A 20,354-nucleotide genomic window follows, 5' to 3' on the forward strand; every position below is an offset into this window, starting at 1 on the left:
ATCTCCCATTCTGGTTGTAATTTAAGAATATAATTATTAAGCAGCCTAATAAGTAAGTTAACCAAGGCCAACAGCCAGTGGCAAATGTCAGAGCTGAATCTGAAACATGTAGGCATTCCAAGCTAGTGTTCTTCCTAGTAGGGAAAACTCTCTCATATACATAAGTTGCCAATTCATCCTGCCAATAAATCTAAGTGATCAGTACACTACAAAGCACCATTGGAATTTCTCATTTCCCAAACTGGTAGTCCTAACACTGTATGTACTAAAAAATGCATTCAGGATATCACTTTGATGCAATCAAGACCAATTTCCTCTCCTGTGGTCTCCTTTAGGATACTAATAATGGAAGAGAGACATATACCTCTACATGTACCAATAACCTGAAATATCTATTGATAGAAATTAAAAAAAAAGGTATATACCTTACTCTGGGCAAGAGCATATTTCTGTATCTACATTTTACCAGATTACCTACTATCCTACTCCTCTGAATGGGCATTCACAAAGGCAAGGTTCACTCCATGGGGGGAAGAACCTTGGTCTCCTCTTTCTTCTTTGCCCACCTTTGAGTGATTATCTGTGACTATACAGAGGTCTTGCCATTTGTTCTTAAGTCAGGGGTAAAGCATCCACTGTGACTCATGATTATGTTACCTCATCTCCAGTAAACACAGAATAGAAGATTATATCTGTTATCAATCCTTCTACTGAAAACAGAGGTATAAGTATGACTGACATTGCCAAGGAAGCCGGGGAGGTGCTCTTAATTTTTATTCTGTACCTTCACGTGTGACTGATACAACAAAATCTTTTAAGCTTAACTTGGAAGAGTTTTATTAAAAATGTTAATCTAACTTTTGTTATTTCCATAGCAAAACAATAATCCTTTTGTAAAAGTTTGATGTTCTGGAGTCACTCTGGGAAAAGCTTCAGAGGGAAATCAAATAATAATTAGAAACAATTTCATCAAATTATTAAAAATAAATCCTAAGTCAGCACCTCCTGTATTATAAAATCCAGAGGAGATAGCCAATTTAAAGATTGGCTTCTTTAGAAGGTAGGCTGTTTTTTTTTTTTAATTTTTTTTAACACTTATTTTTGAGAGACAGAGACAGAGCATGAGAGAGGGAGGGGCAGAGTAGAGGGAGACACAGAATCTGAAGCAGCCTCTAGGCTTTGAGCTGTCAGCACAGACCTGACGCGGGGCTCGAACCCACAAACTATGAGTGAGATCATGACCTGAGCCGAAGTTGGAAGCTTAACTGACTGAGCCACCCTGGTGCCCCAGAAGGTAGTCTGTCCTACAAAGAAAGCTGGGATCTGGACACATTCTAGCCCCGCAAGAATCAGGGCCAGATGAATAGGAGAAAGTGTGTGATTTGAAAGTTCATAGAGCAAGACAGTGTTAATAATACCGGAGAAACAACTGCATTAAAAACATGTAAAGACTGAGAAAAGAAAGGCTGGTGCAGAATTATAACAATATATTAAAGAGTGCACACGTAGAAGTCCTTTATTCATGACTGGTGCTCTATGGCTCTTGCTTAGTTTTCCTCTTGGGTAAAATTGTATAATTAGGTGAGGCTAGCTGGCCAGTAGTATGGGTACTCCACTGGCCCTAGAAGTTGTCCATGTTGATGACCCTGTGCCAGATGGACAACACCAACAAGGGGTCCCCATTACCCCAGCAGCAGCAAGACTGCAACTGAAAGCAAAGACATGGCACCAAGAATGGCATTTCAAACTTCCCAAATCTTCAGAGTGTAAAACTGTACGGCTCTTTCTAAATCAATGCGAGAAAGTAATATCTGGGCAACAATCCAGCAGAGAAGGTGAAAAAGGAAGACAAAGAACAGGGGGAGGTTTGGGGGACTGGAAGGGGAAGGGATAGGATGCCGGGAAAGAAAGGTAAAGGGCTAGTGACAGACCCTGGGTGAGCCCGACACGAGCTTGGGAGTTGCAGGATACATTCTTTCTCTACTTGAAATGTTGATTTTGAACATTTCAAAACATAAAACCAAAACATCTCATTAGCCAAGGGCAGAGTCCCTTGATCTCAGACTTGGTCACATCCCCACCCTTCATTTTAAGCCCTCTTGGGAATTTTTCTTTTTTTAAGTTACAAAAGTAATTGCTACAGAGGTCAAAGGATAACAAAACTATAAATTATGGCATTGAGCTAAGTACACTCAAAAGAGTTGCTGGAAAGGGCACTGGCAAAATCTCCACTCCAAAGACAGTTTTACTCTGGGGTCAGAGATGCAGGTAGGAAAAACAGTTAAGTGGAAGTGTGAAAGCTGCACTTCAACTCTTTGTGGCTTTTCACACCAATAATGGAGACTGTTGTTTTTGTACCACCAGCTCCTCTTCCTCTTTCTGGTGGAAAAAAAAGGAAACCGTTTTGCTTTCAGGGACCATTTCTCCACCAATCACAGCCCATCACTTGGCCCTGGGATGGGCAGTTAATCCAAATCTTGCCAAGAACAGGCGCACATGCTCCTGGATCCCTCTATACTAATTGGCCCAGGAATTGGTTTAAACCAGGCCAATCAAAACTCTTCTGAGAGGTTTTACAAGAAAAGTTCTTATAACCTCCGAGACTGCAAGTGCTAAAACCCTGACATTTCGGTGGCTTTCTCTGCATTTAATGAAGACAGATTGACGAAGAAGTCAACCACAGGGAGCAAATCTTTAGAGGCAGAGGAGAAACAGACAGAAAGCTGATGGCATCATTCAGAACCTGGATAAGGCCTATCCCTGAAATGTTCAGTAACATGACCCAAATGTTTCCTTTCTAAACTCGTTACTTATTTGTGGTTACTTGAAACTAAAAGAATCTTAAAGTTATACTTTCATGTATTAATCCCACTTTCTTTCAACTAATACTACTACCTATTAGGGAAACTTAATTTTTTTATGGCACACCTGTCGCAGAATTAGTACTATTATTCCTCGACACTATGCAATATTGGTCTGTATCATGTAAACTTGGCCTGACCCTTGGAGAAAAGAGGAAACACATCTATCTCTTCTCCATAATAAAATGACCATTCTAAGTTATTTCATACGAGTATTTCCAATGTCAGCAATGTTGAAATTGGTCATTTTGTTCTTCCAAAAACTTGTGCCCTGGAGCAAAAAAGAACATATCTTTGAAATAAAAAGCATTGGGATAGCTGTAGCTTTTCTTTGCATATACGTGCATGGACGCCCACCCACCCACACAGAGCTTTACCAATGAAGGCAGGAAGAGGAATGGTAAGAGAGGGATATAATGTTTTCTGTGACTGGATCAATGAGAAAATAATTAGGCAAAATGGAGGTTGGAGAGAATATGTACCTATAAAGTTCTGTTCTTTGAGACAACAAAATTCCTCCTACCGATTTCAATCATTAGCTAGAACCTACTTCAAATTCTCCAATCTGTTTTGCAGCTTCTGTCAGTTTTCTCTTTAGAAAATATTGACCAGTACATGACCTAGTTCTGCAGCAAAACCCATAGCTTCTGACAGCATAAGGAAGGAAGAGAGGAAGTCCAAATCTATCAGCTTGCTGCCAAAAATCCCTCCTGAGTTCAATCCTACCCCAGTACAGCCTTCCCCTGCCACACCTCCACCACCTCTCAAGCTCCAGAGAAACTCAGCGCCTGCAAATTATTATTCCAGGCTTTCACCACCTGCAGTCTTACTTTACATGGAGTGCTCATTCCTCTTTAACCCACCTGTTATTTTATTCTAACTGACTTTTACTGGGTACTTTTTGGTGTTTGTCAGACCACTGAGGTCTTATCTGTGCCTCCAGGCCTGAATCACACTGTATTTCCATACCTCCCTGGATTATAAGCAATCTTGCTGTGCTTTAATGCTTACATCACTTTTTAGTTAGGACAAGAGCAGACACTACTGTCTGCCTACACAGCTCACTTCCATGCACACTCCCCTTGCTCCTTAAAAAATAAGTGATTTAGTAGGTAACCAACCTGCATGTGCTTTGGCATAGACGGGCCCCTAAAGTAAGTCATGGGGATGAATAACGAATGCTCTAAGTCAATCTGTTTCCCCTTTCCCTTGCCAGTGGTTGAAGCAGGCATGTCACAGAAAGTGGCCAAACCATCATCTGACCAGGCAAACCTTAACGACTCTTCCAGAAAGGTTCCCATGGTGTGCCTTACTTACCCGGTGATTTTTGGCGCTTTTTCTTGCCATCATGAACAGCACTGAAGCTCTGAATTCTAACCACCCAGCTACTTATCATCAGGCCCAGTTCTGCAGATTCAGGCTGGGGACTGTATGGGTCAGGAGCGTCACGTGACGCCGCCAGAACTCTCGGTGCTCAATAAGATCACTTATGGCGACAGTAACTAGCAGTGGTTTGTAAAATAGAAGAAGTGGTGACTTTTTCTTTTCACAGTCTTCTTAAGGAGTTCATGACAACATTTTGCTTGGAAAATAGATTCTTATCACATGCTTATGGGTCTCTAAAGTCATTATCAGCTAAATAAAGAACACTGCCTTCCTTTGATTTCATCTATACGGTCATGAAACTAAGGAATATTTTTACATAGTTTTTGTAAAACAGTTGTTGCCTGAAAATTTTATCACTCACAGCTTGCGCTGTGATTGTAAAATTGATAGTAGGAATCTATACTGTCCTTGAAAGCTCTATCTACTCGAATGAAACACCAAAAATGAGTATCTGAATTTTTGAAGTCTGCATGACAGGGTTAACTCCTGCATTCCAATTTCTCCATGATAAATTAATAACATTTATTTATAGACTGTTGTTAGTAAAATACACAGTTAGGGTATGAACTAGAATATGGTCAACACAGCAATCTAAACATAACCAGTTCCAGTAATGACTTATACTCTGTGTTTACCATTCTGGAACTGGTGGCATTTTATTACAATTGCCTATTTACTTGTCTGCCTCTTTACCCAAACTGCGAGCTCCTTGGAGGCATGAGCCATCTCCTACTCACCACTGTCTCCCTATTACCTCCCACAGAGCTCAAGAAGTGCTTGTTGAATTAAGAGTACATAAATGGGCTAATAATGTGCCACAGTAGAGCTATTATAAATATCAGGAAGAGAGGGAAAAAAAGATTTTTTTTTTTCACTAAAAACTAGGGGCGCCTAGGTAGCTCAGTTGGTTAAGTGTGCCTGAATCTTAATTTCAGCTCAGGTTGTGATCTAACAGTGTATAAGATTCTCTCCCTCTCTCTCTGCCCTGTCCCCGCTCGCACACATGTGTGCTCTCTTTCACTCTCTCCCGAAATGAATAAACTTTTAAAAAGGAAAAGAATAAAATGTCTTACTTACTAAGTTAAAAAAAATACAAAACTGAAATCCTCAGTAACTGTGCCACATACCTTCAGGAGTTGGGGGGCAAATATGAGACCCCCAACCAGCATGGACAGTAAGAATGAAATCACCTACCTCACCCAGTTAACTGTGTACAGTAACAAGACATTACCATTTTATTGTCTTCATTATTGCCCAGGCTACATGGAACTTTCCTCAAGAGACATTAACTCCTTCAACTAAAAGCAGCAACAGTTCACTATCTAGCACTCCTGAACCCCTCACCCGAAAATCCTTGCCTTGCTTCAATAGATTCTAAACTATCATATCATAGGCCTTTCCCAATTCTAATCAAATCTCCACACCGAGAGATCCATTTTAAACCAAACTTCCCATTCTCAACAAACTCTGGTTTGGCTTTTCCTCCCCAGACACTACTACAGCTGTGGAGGTCTTCTCTGTCATCATGGGAAGCGATAAACACAGCTCTGTCTTATCAACCAAGTATGGTGGTATGCTGGGGAGTGAGCATTCCACAGCAGTTACCATGTTCTCAGGTAATTTTATATTTTGAGGATGGGGGTATAAACATCGATTAGCTTTAGATGCTAAGTTAAATAGGCATTTCTAAGATAGCCATTTAAAAGTGACAATTCACATATACTTTCTAAATGCACAGAAAAGAAAACTGGAACAAGAAGACCAAAGAAATGCAAGAAACGAAACCAAAGAAACAGAAAAATGATTACAAATCCCAAATTAGATGCAAAATAAGAATCAATGTACTCCATTAAATTCCTAAATGAAATATAAAATTTTTTACTGAATTCTCTTTTAATGCTGCTTGCATTCCTTTCATAAGAGAAAACAAAAACACACATACATGTACACACTAACATGCACACACATGCACAAAGAAAGACATAGGAAAGTTTAAAGTAGAAGAATGGAAAGAATGTCAGGCAAATAATGATCACAATTACCTGAGGTAGCTTTGTTAATATTAGGCATAGCATACTTTGACACAAAACCAAAACGTTAATGAAGACTAAACAAGATCAGATCTCTGAACTTGTGTGTACCAACTAACATAATTTAAAAACATAGTAAGCAAAAACTGACAGTTGGTCTACAAGGTGAAACTAACAAGCATATTTAACCTCTATTAGGGAAATTTAGTACATCTTTCTTGGTAATTGATACATCAAAAAAATTCAAGAAAGATACTGACGCTGTGATCAGAACAACTGCACAAACTAATATAATGGACATCTATAGACTCGCATCCCACAAATGAGGAATATACCATCTTTTTCAAGTACATTTGGAAAACTTAAAAATCTGAAGCAAACAAAGCCAAGTCTTAAATTTTAAACAGTCACAAACAAATAAGCCATATGTTTTACTCCAAATTAAGTGAATTTAGAAATCTATTAAAAAATCTTCATTGAAAAAACTTCGTAGTTTTATATAAAATATGAACAATTACTTCTATATGATAATAGCTTAAAAGAAGCAAACAATGGATATTATAAAAATCTTCAAATGGACAAAAATAAAAATACCATGTTATCAAAATTGTAAAAGATACAACTAAAACGGGATTGAGAAATCAAACTCACATCACTAATAATGCAATAAACTGGAATTATGAGCAATTGGAAATGCCCATCACCTAGGGAACACTCTTGCCAAAATATTTAAGCAGGACCTAACTATGAAGACATATTCAGATGAATTGACACTAAGGGATTCTGCAGAAAAAAATGGCCTGGACTGTTTAAAAAATCGGTGTCATAAAAGCTGAGAAAAGGTTAGTAAAGAGTTATAATAACCAAATGCAATATGTAGTCAATGATTTGTTAAGGAATCAAAACATAATAACAAAAAAGAAAATAAAGAAGTGTTAACATTTTGGGATCAGGAGAAACACTGGAAAATCAACTATATGTTAGGCAATAATTTCATATTAATATTAAATTTCTTGCATGTGAAAACGGTATTGATATGATATAGGAAATACCCTTGTTTTTAGATGATTTATAGTGAAGTATAAAGCATCATTTTGTCTGTAACTTATTTTTAAATGAAGAAATTAAAGAAATAAAAAAAATTTCCCAAAAGGGAAAAATGCTTCTTAGCAAAGTAAAAAAGGAAGTACTTGAAATAATAAAGAAAAAAAGATGATCTCCATTAATCATCATACTCTGTAGAAGTGATGAATCACTAAATTCTACTCCTGATACCATTATTACACCATATGTAAACTGACCTGGATTTAAACGAAATATTTTTTTTAAAATCTTCATACTCAATATTGGTATATTAACAACAAATCCTTTACTCCCACTAGCCAAAGATGGAACAATTTCCATTGCAAAGTAAATAATTATACCACTGAATTATAACCCAAGTAATAAAATAAACATCCATGAGCCTATACTGATATAAATGACAGAGGAAGGAAGGAAGGAAAGAAAGGAAAGAGGGAGGGAGGAGGGAAGGAGGGATGAGAAAGGGAAAGACACAAATTTTCTGTACTGAAAAATTCCAAATAACTCCCTTCCAGGAGATAGAGCTTAATCACTCTCTCCTTGAATGTGGACTGGACTTAGTTCCATGCCTCCAGTCAATAGCTAATGAAGGCGAAACATATTTCCTTATCAGAGGAGCAACTCACCCTCAGTGATCAAGATTAACATCATCAGTGATAGGTAAGGTGGACAGTATGTACTTTCTGGCATGATATGAGGAGGACATATCTTCTATTCGGAATTTTTTCCCCAAATCCATAACCTCAGTGCAATCATGAGAAAAGATCTGAAAAACCTAAACCAAGGGACGTTCTACAAAATACCTGATCAATTCTCTTCAAAACGTCAAGGTTGTGAAATAAAAGGAAAGAGACAGAGACTGGAGGAGAATAAGAACTAAAATGCAATATGCTTATCCTAGAAAGAATCCTAAAACAGGAAAAGGGCATAAAGAGGGAAAACCACGGATATCTGAATAAGGTCTATAGTTTAGTTAATAAAATTGCAAGAATGTCAGGTTTTCAGTTATGCAAATATAACATGGTTATGTAAGATATTAACAGTGGAGGAACCTAGGTTGAGAGTATATGGAAATTCTCTATGCTATCTTTGCAACATTCTATAAATCTAAAGCTATTCCAAATGTTAAAGTTTTTTTCTTTTTAAAGCAAACTCTACAATCAGAAAGATGACAGGATACCGACTAAGACAATAGCTTAATAAGAGATGGAAAAGAAAGAGTAAAGGAACTGAAGGGAAGAAAGAAATATTTTTTTTCACAAAAAATGTGATTTTTTTGCATAGATCCCAAACAATTCCCAGAATAATTATGAAAATAAGTAAAAGAGCTTAAGCAAGTTTGCCATATATAAGATCAATACTAAACAATCAATTGCATTTCTATTTACCAGCAATATACAAATAGAAATGTATTTTTCAAGAAGGGGATTTGAGCAAGTCTCAAATAAATATGCATGACATCTCTAAAAAGAACATTTGAAAGATGTAGAGACAATAAAGAAGATTCCAATAAGTGGAGAAACATAAAAGTTCTCCAAGATAGAAAGCTATTCCTATAAAGAAAATGATCTATACATCCAATGCTATCACAATAAAAATCACAACAGGAGTTTTCAAGGAACTTGACAACCTATTTCTAAAAATACATTAATGAAAAATAGCAAGGATGCTCCAAAAGGAGAAAAGGAGGTGAGACTTCCCTATCACACAGCTTCTATGTGCTATATAATTAAGACAGCATCATTTTGGTACACAGATGGACACAACGGAGCAAAGGAACAGAACAGAGCCCCTGGTAACAGACCAAATCATATGCAGAAATCTGATTGCACATCTGCTAGTTCTGCATATCACTAGGGGAGAGAGTGATATTCAGTACATGATGGGTACTGGGGGATACCCTAGTGAAAAACCTCACACCACAGACAAAAATAGTTACAGATGAGTCAAAGACTAAAATACGAAAAGCAAAATTTAGGGGTGCCTGAGTGGCTCAGTCAGTTGAGCATCCAACTTCAGCTCAGGTCATGAGCCCTGCATCAGGCTCTGTGCTGACAGCTCAGAGTCTGGAACCTGCTTTGGATTCTGTGTCTCCCCTCTTTCTTTCCCTCCCCAGCTTCTGCTCTGTCTCTCTCTCTCACTCTCTCTCCCTCAAAACTAAAATAAGCATAAAAATTTTTTAAAGAAAAGCTAAATTTAAATAGCCAAACAGTCTAATAAAAACCAGACAAAAGATATGAGCAGGCAATTGACAGAAAAGTGAATATGAATAGGCAATAATAATATAAAAATTTATAAATTTTTATAAACGAAACAAGAATAAAAACTAATATTGATGTACAAGTTCACACTTTCCATACTACCAAAAATTAAAAGAATGACAAATAAAAGGTTGTTGAGTATGTGGTATAACAGAAATATTTGCTTATTGTTGATAGAAGTGTAAACTGATCACTTTTTAAATCAATTTAACTCCACCTAATAAAGTTGAAAATATAAATGCATTAAAAAGGCAATATGATTCTTAGATAAGACTCAAAAATTTTTTCTTGCACTTTCAGACAGAGAACAAGTCAAACATTCATCAAGTAGAACAGACCAAAAATTCCAGTATATAATGGAATACTATGCATTAAGGAAAACAAATGATCTAAGCCATCTGAATCAACATGAACTGACGTTAAAATATCACATTTTCCATTTCAATACAATATTATCCCATTGATCTATATTTCAAAATCAGGAAAAAAGAGCCAATTTACCTTTTATAGGAAAGTACTTAGAGAAATGTACAATGGTAAAATTATAGAGAAAATCAGGAGACGGGGTAAAAAAAAAAAACTTAGAACAATGATTATATTTGCAGGGGCAAGGAGAAGGTATAATTAGGGAGGGACAAGGGCAAGGAGGTTCAGAAGTGTCACTTTTCTAAAACTGAGTGAAATAATGAGTAAGCTCAGTCCCAAGTTAGGTGAGGCACTCTGGATGATCGTTTAATTTCAATCGTTTAACTACTAATACACATCACCCACACACACACATAATGCCTCTCCTGCAACGCGACCTACTAGATGTGCAGGTGCTCAGTTGCCCCGTTGGCAATGAGCTGTAGGAGCAGGAAGTAAGGAATGCGGCACAAGAAGGGCTAACCTTCTAGCTACTGCTGTTGATGTCTCTGACCCAGAAGACTCCTGTCTGTGTTCAGCATGCACGAAACTATTGTAGATTAACATGGTAAGATTTTGCGAGGAGGGCAAAACCGTAAAGTCATCATAATTTTTAACCAGACTGTGGAATCTTGCATATGAAAAGAAGATGGGAGGCGTAGTCTAGCATGGTGAAAAACTATCTACATGTGTGTTAGGAAAAATGGATTTTAGCATTTGTTTAGGTATAAAATATGAATGAGATCCAGGGCCGCTACTTTACTTCTCTGGCCTGTTTCCTTACCCATAAAATGAAGGGTTGAATAACACAGTCTCTAAAGACAGCTAGGATAGCTTCCAGTTCTCAAAGTCAAAGATTACAGATGTAAGGGGGGAAAAAAATAACATGAAATGCATAGACACAGAAGAAATGTGAAAAAAAGTCATTATCCAAATCTTAAAGATACAAACTGTGATGACAGCAAGTACAAAGTTTATTTCATCTGTATTGAAATATTTATCTTTAATATACCATAAAGTGAAAATTCTCTTTTAACTTGTATATCAAAGAGAAAACAACCCCACAAAGAAGCTCAAGTAAAATATTTTCATGATATACAAATGCCATTGAAGTGAAAAGTCTTCATAAGACCACCCAACCTTGACAAGTGTATTCACATAGGATTTAAAGAGTAATATTTGTATGACATACAGTAGGTGGTCTTTTGCGTGGGTGAAATACTCCAGCTGACTTTGGTTCATGAAAGCTTCTAGGAGAATTATGATGAATTTCTACCTGGCAATCCACCATGTTAGCCTAAACTTCTAATTCTGCTTTCAGAATTGCATTTCTTCTTTGTGATGAAATATCCAAATTTCTTTAATAGTCCTTGCGGGGGGGGGGGGGGGGGGGCATGTGTATAAGCATCCATATGTTATCTAGGTAGTATATATCCATGGATACTGTTTTTTCTTTAAATACTTACTGTTTATTTTATTGACTTGAATATCGGGAAGAGCCAATGTAAAATTTTTAGCACTGATCATAACAGGTTTTCTGGCACAACTGCATTTCTTTATTTGGCCTTTCTTTCTCTCTTCCTTATTTCAAATAGTTTTATTCTATATGTACTTTGTGTCATAAGTTAGTTCCAAGTATTTTCAGTAAATGAACCAATGATTGCGTATGTACAGTATGTGTCTCCTGATTTTAAATGCAACATAGCTTAAATAAGGTTGTAAATTTTTTGGATCATCAGAAAAACAACAGAACAAAAGATGCCTTTTAAAATCACATCACTAAAATGAAGCAACTTGAAAAACTATGACAGTCTTTACAGTCTGTTTGAATTTCAAGTATGGTAACTTACTTGCATATGTCATCTTCTGGGTCTTCAAGCCCAAATCTCTCATCAAATGTAAGCTGTATCCATACATTTTCCTCTACTGCTACTAATCTCCATACCAAGACCATATTTCGTGGATAAGTATGAGGAAACCTCGGGCTATGAATACTTCCATTAGTAGACACAGTAATAATTCTCTCATGCTGGGGGTCTTGTACTCCTAAAGCAAAAATACAGGCATAGACAGACATTTAGAACAGACAGTTCAAAACTTGCAGGTTTCAAAGTAAATGTTTTCTTTTACTATCCATATTTTAACCCAAACAAGTGTTGGCTATGTCTCATACAACATAAACCAAGTACCACTCTTTTCAGAACTCACCCAGAAAAAAAGTGTTATTGCTATTTTTAAAAATTTTTAATGTTTATTTATTTTTGAGAGAGAGAAAGAGAGAGAGATAGACAGAAAGAGACAGAGTGCAAGGAGAGGAGGAGCAGGGGGACACAGAATCCGAAGCAAGCCCCAGGCCCCAAGCTGTCAGCACAGAGCCCAATGAGGGGCTCAAACTCATTTACCACGAGATCATGACCTGAGCTGAAGTTGGACGCTTAACTGACTGAGACAACCAGATGCCCCCCAAAATAATTATTTTAACAATGTTGAATAAAATTCTGAGTATATTTATGCTTGAAAGAACATAACACATTGGTCTTAATTACTGAAATGTCAAACTACCAACTCATGAATTCCTAAAATCATAACAAAGCCGACTTGAGATCCTAATCTCTAAGTACTTATCAAATATGAGTCATATTAAAAAGAAACTTGCATATGACTCTATTTTTAAAAATGCAAATAGTGAATCTGCCCCCATTCTTCAGCAGCAATTACAGTAATTGTAGCAACTTTTCATTGAGTGTTTGTTATTCAAATTACATTATTTCACATTAATAGAATGCAATTTAAGAATGCTTTTCTTAGAAACTTCTTGAATTTAAAAAATAGAATATCAAGGGTCATGTATTAGCTAGAAGATTTGGAGGTTAAATGAATAACCTGTTTTATCGCTAAGCAACCCAAAATAATTTAAAAAAGTTGTAGTTATGATTGTTCAAGCAGCTTTTTCATTCTCTTAAATTTGGGATTTCAACAATCAATCTGGTAAATATTATTACATATGGTTTAACTTACAATTGGGAAGATAGGGTTAAGACAAATATAAGTTCTTTTGAATATATACAGGTGTGCATTATGAAGAATACCATAGTATTAGTAAATCTGTGTTTTGCCACAGAATTTTAAATTAAATCATTTAACGTCACCATTCTCCTCAGTAATAAGTAACCTATTCAGAAACACGCTCCTCTTATTGGATGCTATTATTTACTACTGCTATTGGCTATATTAACTTATATGAAATAATCAATACTCCTTTTATGCACTTAATTTAGCACCAGTCTATCTCCTCAGAACATAGAAGGATCTCTCAAGTTAGATACCTCCCAACTCTCTAAACTCTCTTCCAATAACATACATATTTTAAAGATAGTTATAGCAGTAGTTTATATTAAGAGCCCTCATTTTGGCAACTAATACTTTTTGGTGAATTAATTATTCCAATTAGATTGACTACAGTTTATTATTTACCCCATTTTGTCTAAAAAAAATGGCTCATATAAACCAAGGCACTCATTACAAATATAGCAGTGTATACTTTTTCATATACAATCTAGAAAGCTGAATAGCTACTAAAAGATCTGAATTCTCTTTTTATAACTTCAGTCAGAAAAGCTCATTTCCAAAATGTATATACTTAAATTGTGTTTATGTCTTTTTTCTCCTTTATAATTCATATTTCTATTAAACTCTAATTAAACATAATTTAAAGACTGAACATCTAGGCCTTCTCTGTGGTAAAAGAAGAGTAAATTTCTTTGTAAGTTACTGCTCCCAAAAACTCATCTCTAAATGCAGTGAGGTTTGCCACCAAACACATATGATTTACACAGGACTGTCAAACTTTTATGTACATCTCAAATAATGAGGGCCGTAATCAGGGGGGAAAAAGCAACACACATTAAGTTCTACCAAATTAGGAGTCTACATTTAAAGTTTTGTTTTAAAAAAAATCATCTTTCTAAACATATATCTTTACTAGTATTTTAAGGAAAAAACAAGTATATATTCTATGACTATTTTATTGAACATTTACTTTTCCTATGTCCAATGGACAGTATACTCAAAGAAAAGCATCAAGGAAATAAAACCAATGTTTGTAGTCAAATCACTAAAGAATTTATAATATGCTCCTAGCAATGTATTATGAAGAGGAGCAATGTATTATGAATGTATTATGAAGAGGAGTCAATACTGGTAATACATGGTAAGTCATTCTTACATAGTCAACTTACCATGAAAAATTAAAATATATATGAACACTAAATTTAAAAAATATAATTATATACCCTTTCACATTATCTTGCCCAGCTTCTCTGAAGGAAGAATTATTGAATGAACTTAAAGAATTATTGAATGAATTTAAAATGAATTAAAAATAGAAAAAAAAGGGAAAGAGGGAGATAATAGTGTAAATACTAATAAAAAACACTAACTGGAAAAGATATCTGCATCTCCTCATGTTCACAGCAGCATTGTTTACAATAGCCAAGGCATGGATACAACTTAAGTATCCCCTGATGGGTGAATGAACAAAGGAAATGTGCTTTATATATACAATAGAGTATTAGCCATAAAAAGGAAAAGACATTGTAATCTGCAACAACATGAATAGATCTTGAGGGCACTATAATAAAATAAGTCAGACAGTGAAAGACAAATACTTTATGATCTCACATGTGGAATGCTAGGGAGAGAAAAAAAAAAAAAGGAGCACACAGAGAGAACACAGACTGGTGATCACCAGAGGTAGAGAATGGAGGGTGGGTAAAATGGGTGAATAGGGGTCAGAAGGCACAAACTTCCACTTACAAAATAAATCATGAGTACGTAATATAAGACATTATGACTGCATATAATACTACTATGCTGAATATTTATAATTTGCTAAGAGTATAAATCTAATAAGTTCTTATCATATACATGCAAACAAATTTTAACTATGTATGATAACAGATGTTAACTAGACTTATTGTGGCTATCATTTTGCAATGTATATAGGTATCATATCATTATACCTGGAACTAATATAATGTTATATATCAATTATACCTCAATAAAAAGAATAATGTAAATACTGTAAAATCCTTAACTACATAGGTACATAGAATTCAATTATACATAATCATGTATCTATATTATTCAATTATTTTAGCATTAAGTGAAAGCAATTTCATAATATTTGCCATGCATTTCATAGTATTAGCCCCCTGAAAGATACATTTACAATGACAGGAAGAGGGTAAGAATAAGAGAAATGTAACAAGCAATAAATACTTAAAATTTTTTAATAAAGAACACTGAAAAAAGAGAATTCTAGATAATATGTAAATAATATGAAACTCATAATGTATACCATTCTGCCCAATGTAAATAACAAATGACTCCAATATTGGTTAGTTTTAGAGTTCTGAAGAATTCTGTTCCTATTTTAGCTAGGCAACTGTAGCGACATGTCCCCTGTAAACTGTTACACTTCCCAGACATCCTGTGAAATTTTTGATGTGTTTCTTCCAAATGTTATGTTATTCTGAAATTATGTTCTTTTAAAATGTTTCTCTAGTAGTTGCATCTATTTCCAAATCCTTACTTGATAAATAAACATATTTATTGGTCTTATTTGCACTTTGCTCTGTTCAGTTTCTTTTCTTTATTTTTTTTTTTTGTCTATAATAATCCTTCTTTATCCCATTCTTATTAGTTTATATAAATATCTCTGCTTTTGCTCTCATTAACTCTCAATTAACAAATTTCAACTTTAACAATGAGTCAAACTCATATGATTACACATACACACATGCACACAGTTTTATTGACTCCATGAGATGGCTGGCACCTTTTTGCCTAGAAAATCCAGAATAATCCCATTCTACTCTTACCTGATTCTCTAGAGGTAAGACAGATTTGAGCTCCACAATGCAAACAAATCTCTTTCCATAAGTTCCAATGTACACAGACCTACCCTATTTTTATGTTTAACATTTAAAGCTCTGACTATTCATACAATAGTACAATAATATAGTATATAATGTTCAATAATATAGTGCATATGTACAATAATATAGTGCATAGGTTCAATCTACTGTTTCCCATACCTTTAAAACAACAGCAAAATAAAAACAATCAACAACGCTGTCTACCTCAAACTGCTTACAGATTATAGGACATTTTCACTAAGAAAAAAGAAAATAAGAGATTGTTATTTTAAGGAAACCATTAAACAAATGTCATTATTTAAGATATGCTCAATTGAGGTTCTTGAATTTATCCCAGAAGATGATCATTTTATTCTCTAAGGGAATGAATCGTCAAAAAACTTATATATTAGAAACCTATTATGTTTCATGCTCTGTACTGGGTGATTGGGACATCACAAACAAAACAAAGCCTTGTGCTCTTAATGTGACAACTTCTAGGACTATACATTAATGTTATTCCTAGGCTAGGTATACCAGCAAACTAATATTCATCTCCCAAAACCCACTTCAGATGTTACCTCTTTCAGAATCCCATCTTTGATTCCCACTGTACATTCCTTTAGGATTGCCTATTTTAATCATAATGTATGGGTGTATCCTTCTTACTTCCCACCCCACTACTCATTCCGAAAAGATTTAAAAAAATGTTACTAAAGTCCAAAAGCTAGCCACTGTCTAGCTCTGTGCCTTGCCCATGGCACCACCTAATACATAATGATAGTATAAAAAAAAATGATATCCTAGAACACGGCAAAAACAAATTTCCATATTATTTCAACATTCCATTCTTCATTCTTAAGATCAGAGTCTGCACATGATAAGAAAATTTTACAATTGACACTCCCTCTAATTAAGGTCCTTTAATTCATATTTGACATCTTACTCAAAGTTCATCTATTAGAGCCTACATATGCATTTCAGCTGAAGGTGATAGGTCCCAGAGTACTCATTATTGAGATCTGCCATTTTCTTAACATGCTTGCTTATTTTAAGAAAATAGAACATGTTCTATAATTTTACCACACTCTGAGATTTCCATAATTACAGTCATTAAATTAACTCTGAAATATGAGTATACTGATAATAAAATCTGCTCTTCTAGGCAAGACATTTAATATCAAGGTTCCCTTTTTTAAACTAAAGATAATCACAAGCTGTTTTAAAGTTTAAATGAAACGATAACTGTATAAATTAATCACCTTGATAACTGTAAATCAGTATTAATGTGAAGGAGAAAATTTGTCTATCATATTCTGTCCAGTTAAAATACAATGAGAGAAAATTCTCTATCAGGTATTGAGGTTTTTTTGATGACAGCGAATAGGAGATTGCTATGTAAGATAATGCAAAATTAGTCATTTGTACAAGGATTCTAAAATTGCAAAGATCAAGTTAATTAAGCAAGAAACAGTGATGTCTAGGTAGTGATTTCAAATTTCTGATTTCCTTCTACAGGTTGATTAGGAGGGGGTGGGGAAAAAAAGCTTTGTAGAAATTTTGCCATTTCCTTGATGTGAAACTATCTTCAATAAAAAACTTAAAATTATTTTGCATTTAGAGAAGTACAAGAATTCACCCATTAGCTGCCTATCTAATGAGAAGCAATAGTAAAAAAAGGGGGGGGGGGTCTTTGTTCAGGAAGTTCAGAGCCAATCTTCCATATGCAATGAGAAAATGTTAATATGGTGAGCATATTAACCTACATCCCCATCACTACTATGAAGCAGCTACTAGAAAAGAAAGGCTGGATTGACCCTTCCCAGAATTGTGCCTGGAAAATCAACATAAGCCCATTTCCCTCACTGCATGGATAATTTTGATGGGCCAATCAGAATGAATCCAATGGCTTTTTTCCCCCAACAGTTGGGGTAGAGATCATTTGGGGTGAAGAAGTGAGATTCAGACTTCTGTAGCCATTAAGTTTGCTGTAATAGAATACAATATGAACAAAAAGTCAATGCAGAGAATAAGGCAGATAAATGGTAGTACAGACAAATGGAGCTAGATCCCAGCTCAAACCACACAACAATTTTATCCCATTTCTTGGCTTCTCAGGTACATAACTAAATAAATCACTTTTATTACTTAAGCCAATTAGAATTAGAATTTTTTATACTCGCAATCAAAATCATTATATAGTGAACATGTTTGGGTTTGCCTGGGGTGGCCTTCATTTAGACCTATTATCCTGGTGTGATTATTATTAGTGTTCTCTTTTCACAATCTAAAATGTCTGAACTAACATCATAAAGAACAGCAAGTAATATCAATACAATTTTTTCTGGTACTAAGGCATGGGATACTGAATGGTAAAGATTTGATAGTATGGTATTTTAGCCTTAAGGTAATGGTAAAAATAATCTAATTTGACTTTATACAATGGAATACTACATTTTTAAATGAAGGCTCAATTATGAAAGATAAACTGGCAATAATCTTAGCTATTATGCCACAGGATAAATAGCCACATATACAAACATAGAATCTCTGTAAAGCCTTTTACACACCAATTAGTAATGAATACAACTGTATACACACACCATTATAGTGAACCATGTTTAGGCAACAGTATTATTTTTTATCCTGTGTTAAGTTGTACATTATTTTAGATACCCCAAAAAGGCCAAAACCAGAATGTAGAATAGAACTAAATTAGGAGTAATTCACATCACAAAAGAAACATTCCCTTTAAGGATTCACTATTGATTTCATTTTCAATATTTAATCAACTCTCCTGTTGAATTAAAACTATTATTTAATGTAGAAAGTTTACATAAAATATTAGAAGTTCTGAAATATTTTAAGCAGAATACATGAAATAATAGCAGCTAATGTGATTAAGCACAAATTCATAATACATAGTCAAAACAAACAAACAAGCTTACTTAAGAGAAAATATGTTTACTAAAGAACCTCATCTGTTTTGAAGCCTCAGCATCTCCCATTTGCTATCCACATGGACATATAATTTATAACAGTCAGACTGGAGTTTATGAACAATTTCAAATATGTAAGTAGCTACGTATTTCTTTGTGAACATACAATGGTTATATACAGTACGAACATTCTGATGGGAAGATGTTTAAAATTCATCAATGATAATAATAATAATGAAAAGGTAATCAATACAAACTTACTCTGTCACAGAAAAAAAAAATGCAAGTAAGGTCATTAGTTTATGCCTTTAGTGACTGTTTAAAATATGTTTAAAATTCTTTTTTAGGCTAATGAAGCAAAATAAATGATCCTAAGAAATAATAAAATTGGAACATATTTATTTCAGTCTTATAACTGCTGAAAAATAAGACTTTACTGCTTCCCACTTATGTTTAGTGTTTCATGTTCACAGGTGAATGCATATAATGTGAAGTAATAAGCCTATGATTCTCTTATGCATAATATGAAACGCAATAAAAATAATAAATCCAATCACTTCTTTACAAATCGTGTCCTCCTACCTTATGTTTTAAATGTTATTAAATGCTGTTGATAAGTGATAAAGTACTTGCATTTCCATATACAATATTTGAGATTTATACATTATGTTTGGAACAAGATCTTTGGTTTCAGCAGTTAATTCCACCTAGCGACATCAAGAATAAATTAAGAGCAATTATACTGAGACACGACTGCCCCTCAAAGGCTAGCTAATAAGTTAAAACAAACTACAATCGTGAATGTTCTAATCTTTCTGCCCTGCTGGAAAACATCATTTCCCCACTCCACACTACCCTCAATAAGTCTTGTCAATCTTCAAGTAATGTTAAGACATAAATAAAATATAAATGTGAGTCTCTTTAAAGAAATGAAAGTCAGAAGTAAATAATGAAACACAACATTTTGGTGGGAAAATAGGTTGCCTAAATTTTACTTCTCAAAGTAATATTTTTAATTGGCTTGCATATATCCATTAACAGCATTTTTTAGCAATAGCTACCTTTATGACAACAGTGTCAAAATTAAACCAAAATTCCTGAGGCAAAATGTTTAATTAAAAAGAGAAGCTGAACCTGGGTGAGAACAGACTCAAGATACATACTTTTATTCAAAACAGAGACTGAACTAACTGAACTTTAAAGAGTCTAGAAGTTTCATTTGTGAGAAAAGATTTTTCTTCAACACCTCATTGCCGTTAGTTTCTTCAACCATACTGAAAAATACCTACTTCCCTATCTTCTGATCTCAGTGAAGACTTTGAGGATATATCTGTCAGGTTGGAACTGTCAGATGCCACAGAAGATTTGAGAGTCCTTCTTTATGGTATTTGCACTGTTTACATGAGTGTAATCCCCCAGCCAGCAAATGGACCAGCTGCATTCATGACCTCCCAGCAGGGAAACAGACCTG

The 20,354-nt window shown here is 34.7% G+C and overlaps 1 protein-coding gene across 2 annotated transcripts in view; it reads right to left on the reverse strand.

Annotated features, from left to right (window-relative positions):
• Nucleotides 1–20,354, reverse strand: part of PDGFC (platelet derived growth factor C) — a 193,660-nt gene that overhangs the window by 71,174 nt on the left and 102,132 nt on the right. For both annotated transcript variants that reach the window (XM_039221128.1, XM_039221129.1), the window contains exon 2: nt 11,877–12,072. In XM_039221128.1, coding sequence (XP_039077059.1) covers nt 11,877–12,072 — 196 coding nt within the window. The remainder of the gene's footprint in view (nt 1–11,876; nt 12,073–20,354) is intronic.

This window comes from Hyaena hyaena, unplaced genomic scaffold, assembly GCF_003009895.1.
Source record: "Hyaena hyaena isolate Hyena2069 unplaced genomic scaffold, ASM300989v1 scaffold_951, whole genome shotgun sequence".
NCBI classification, from domain to species: Eukaryota; Metazoa; Chordata; class Mammalia; order Carnivora; family Hyaenidae; genus Hyaena; species Hyaena hyaena.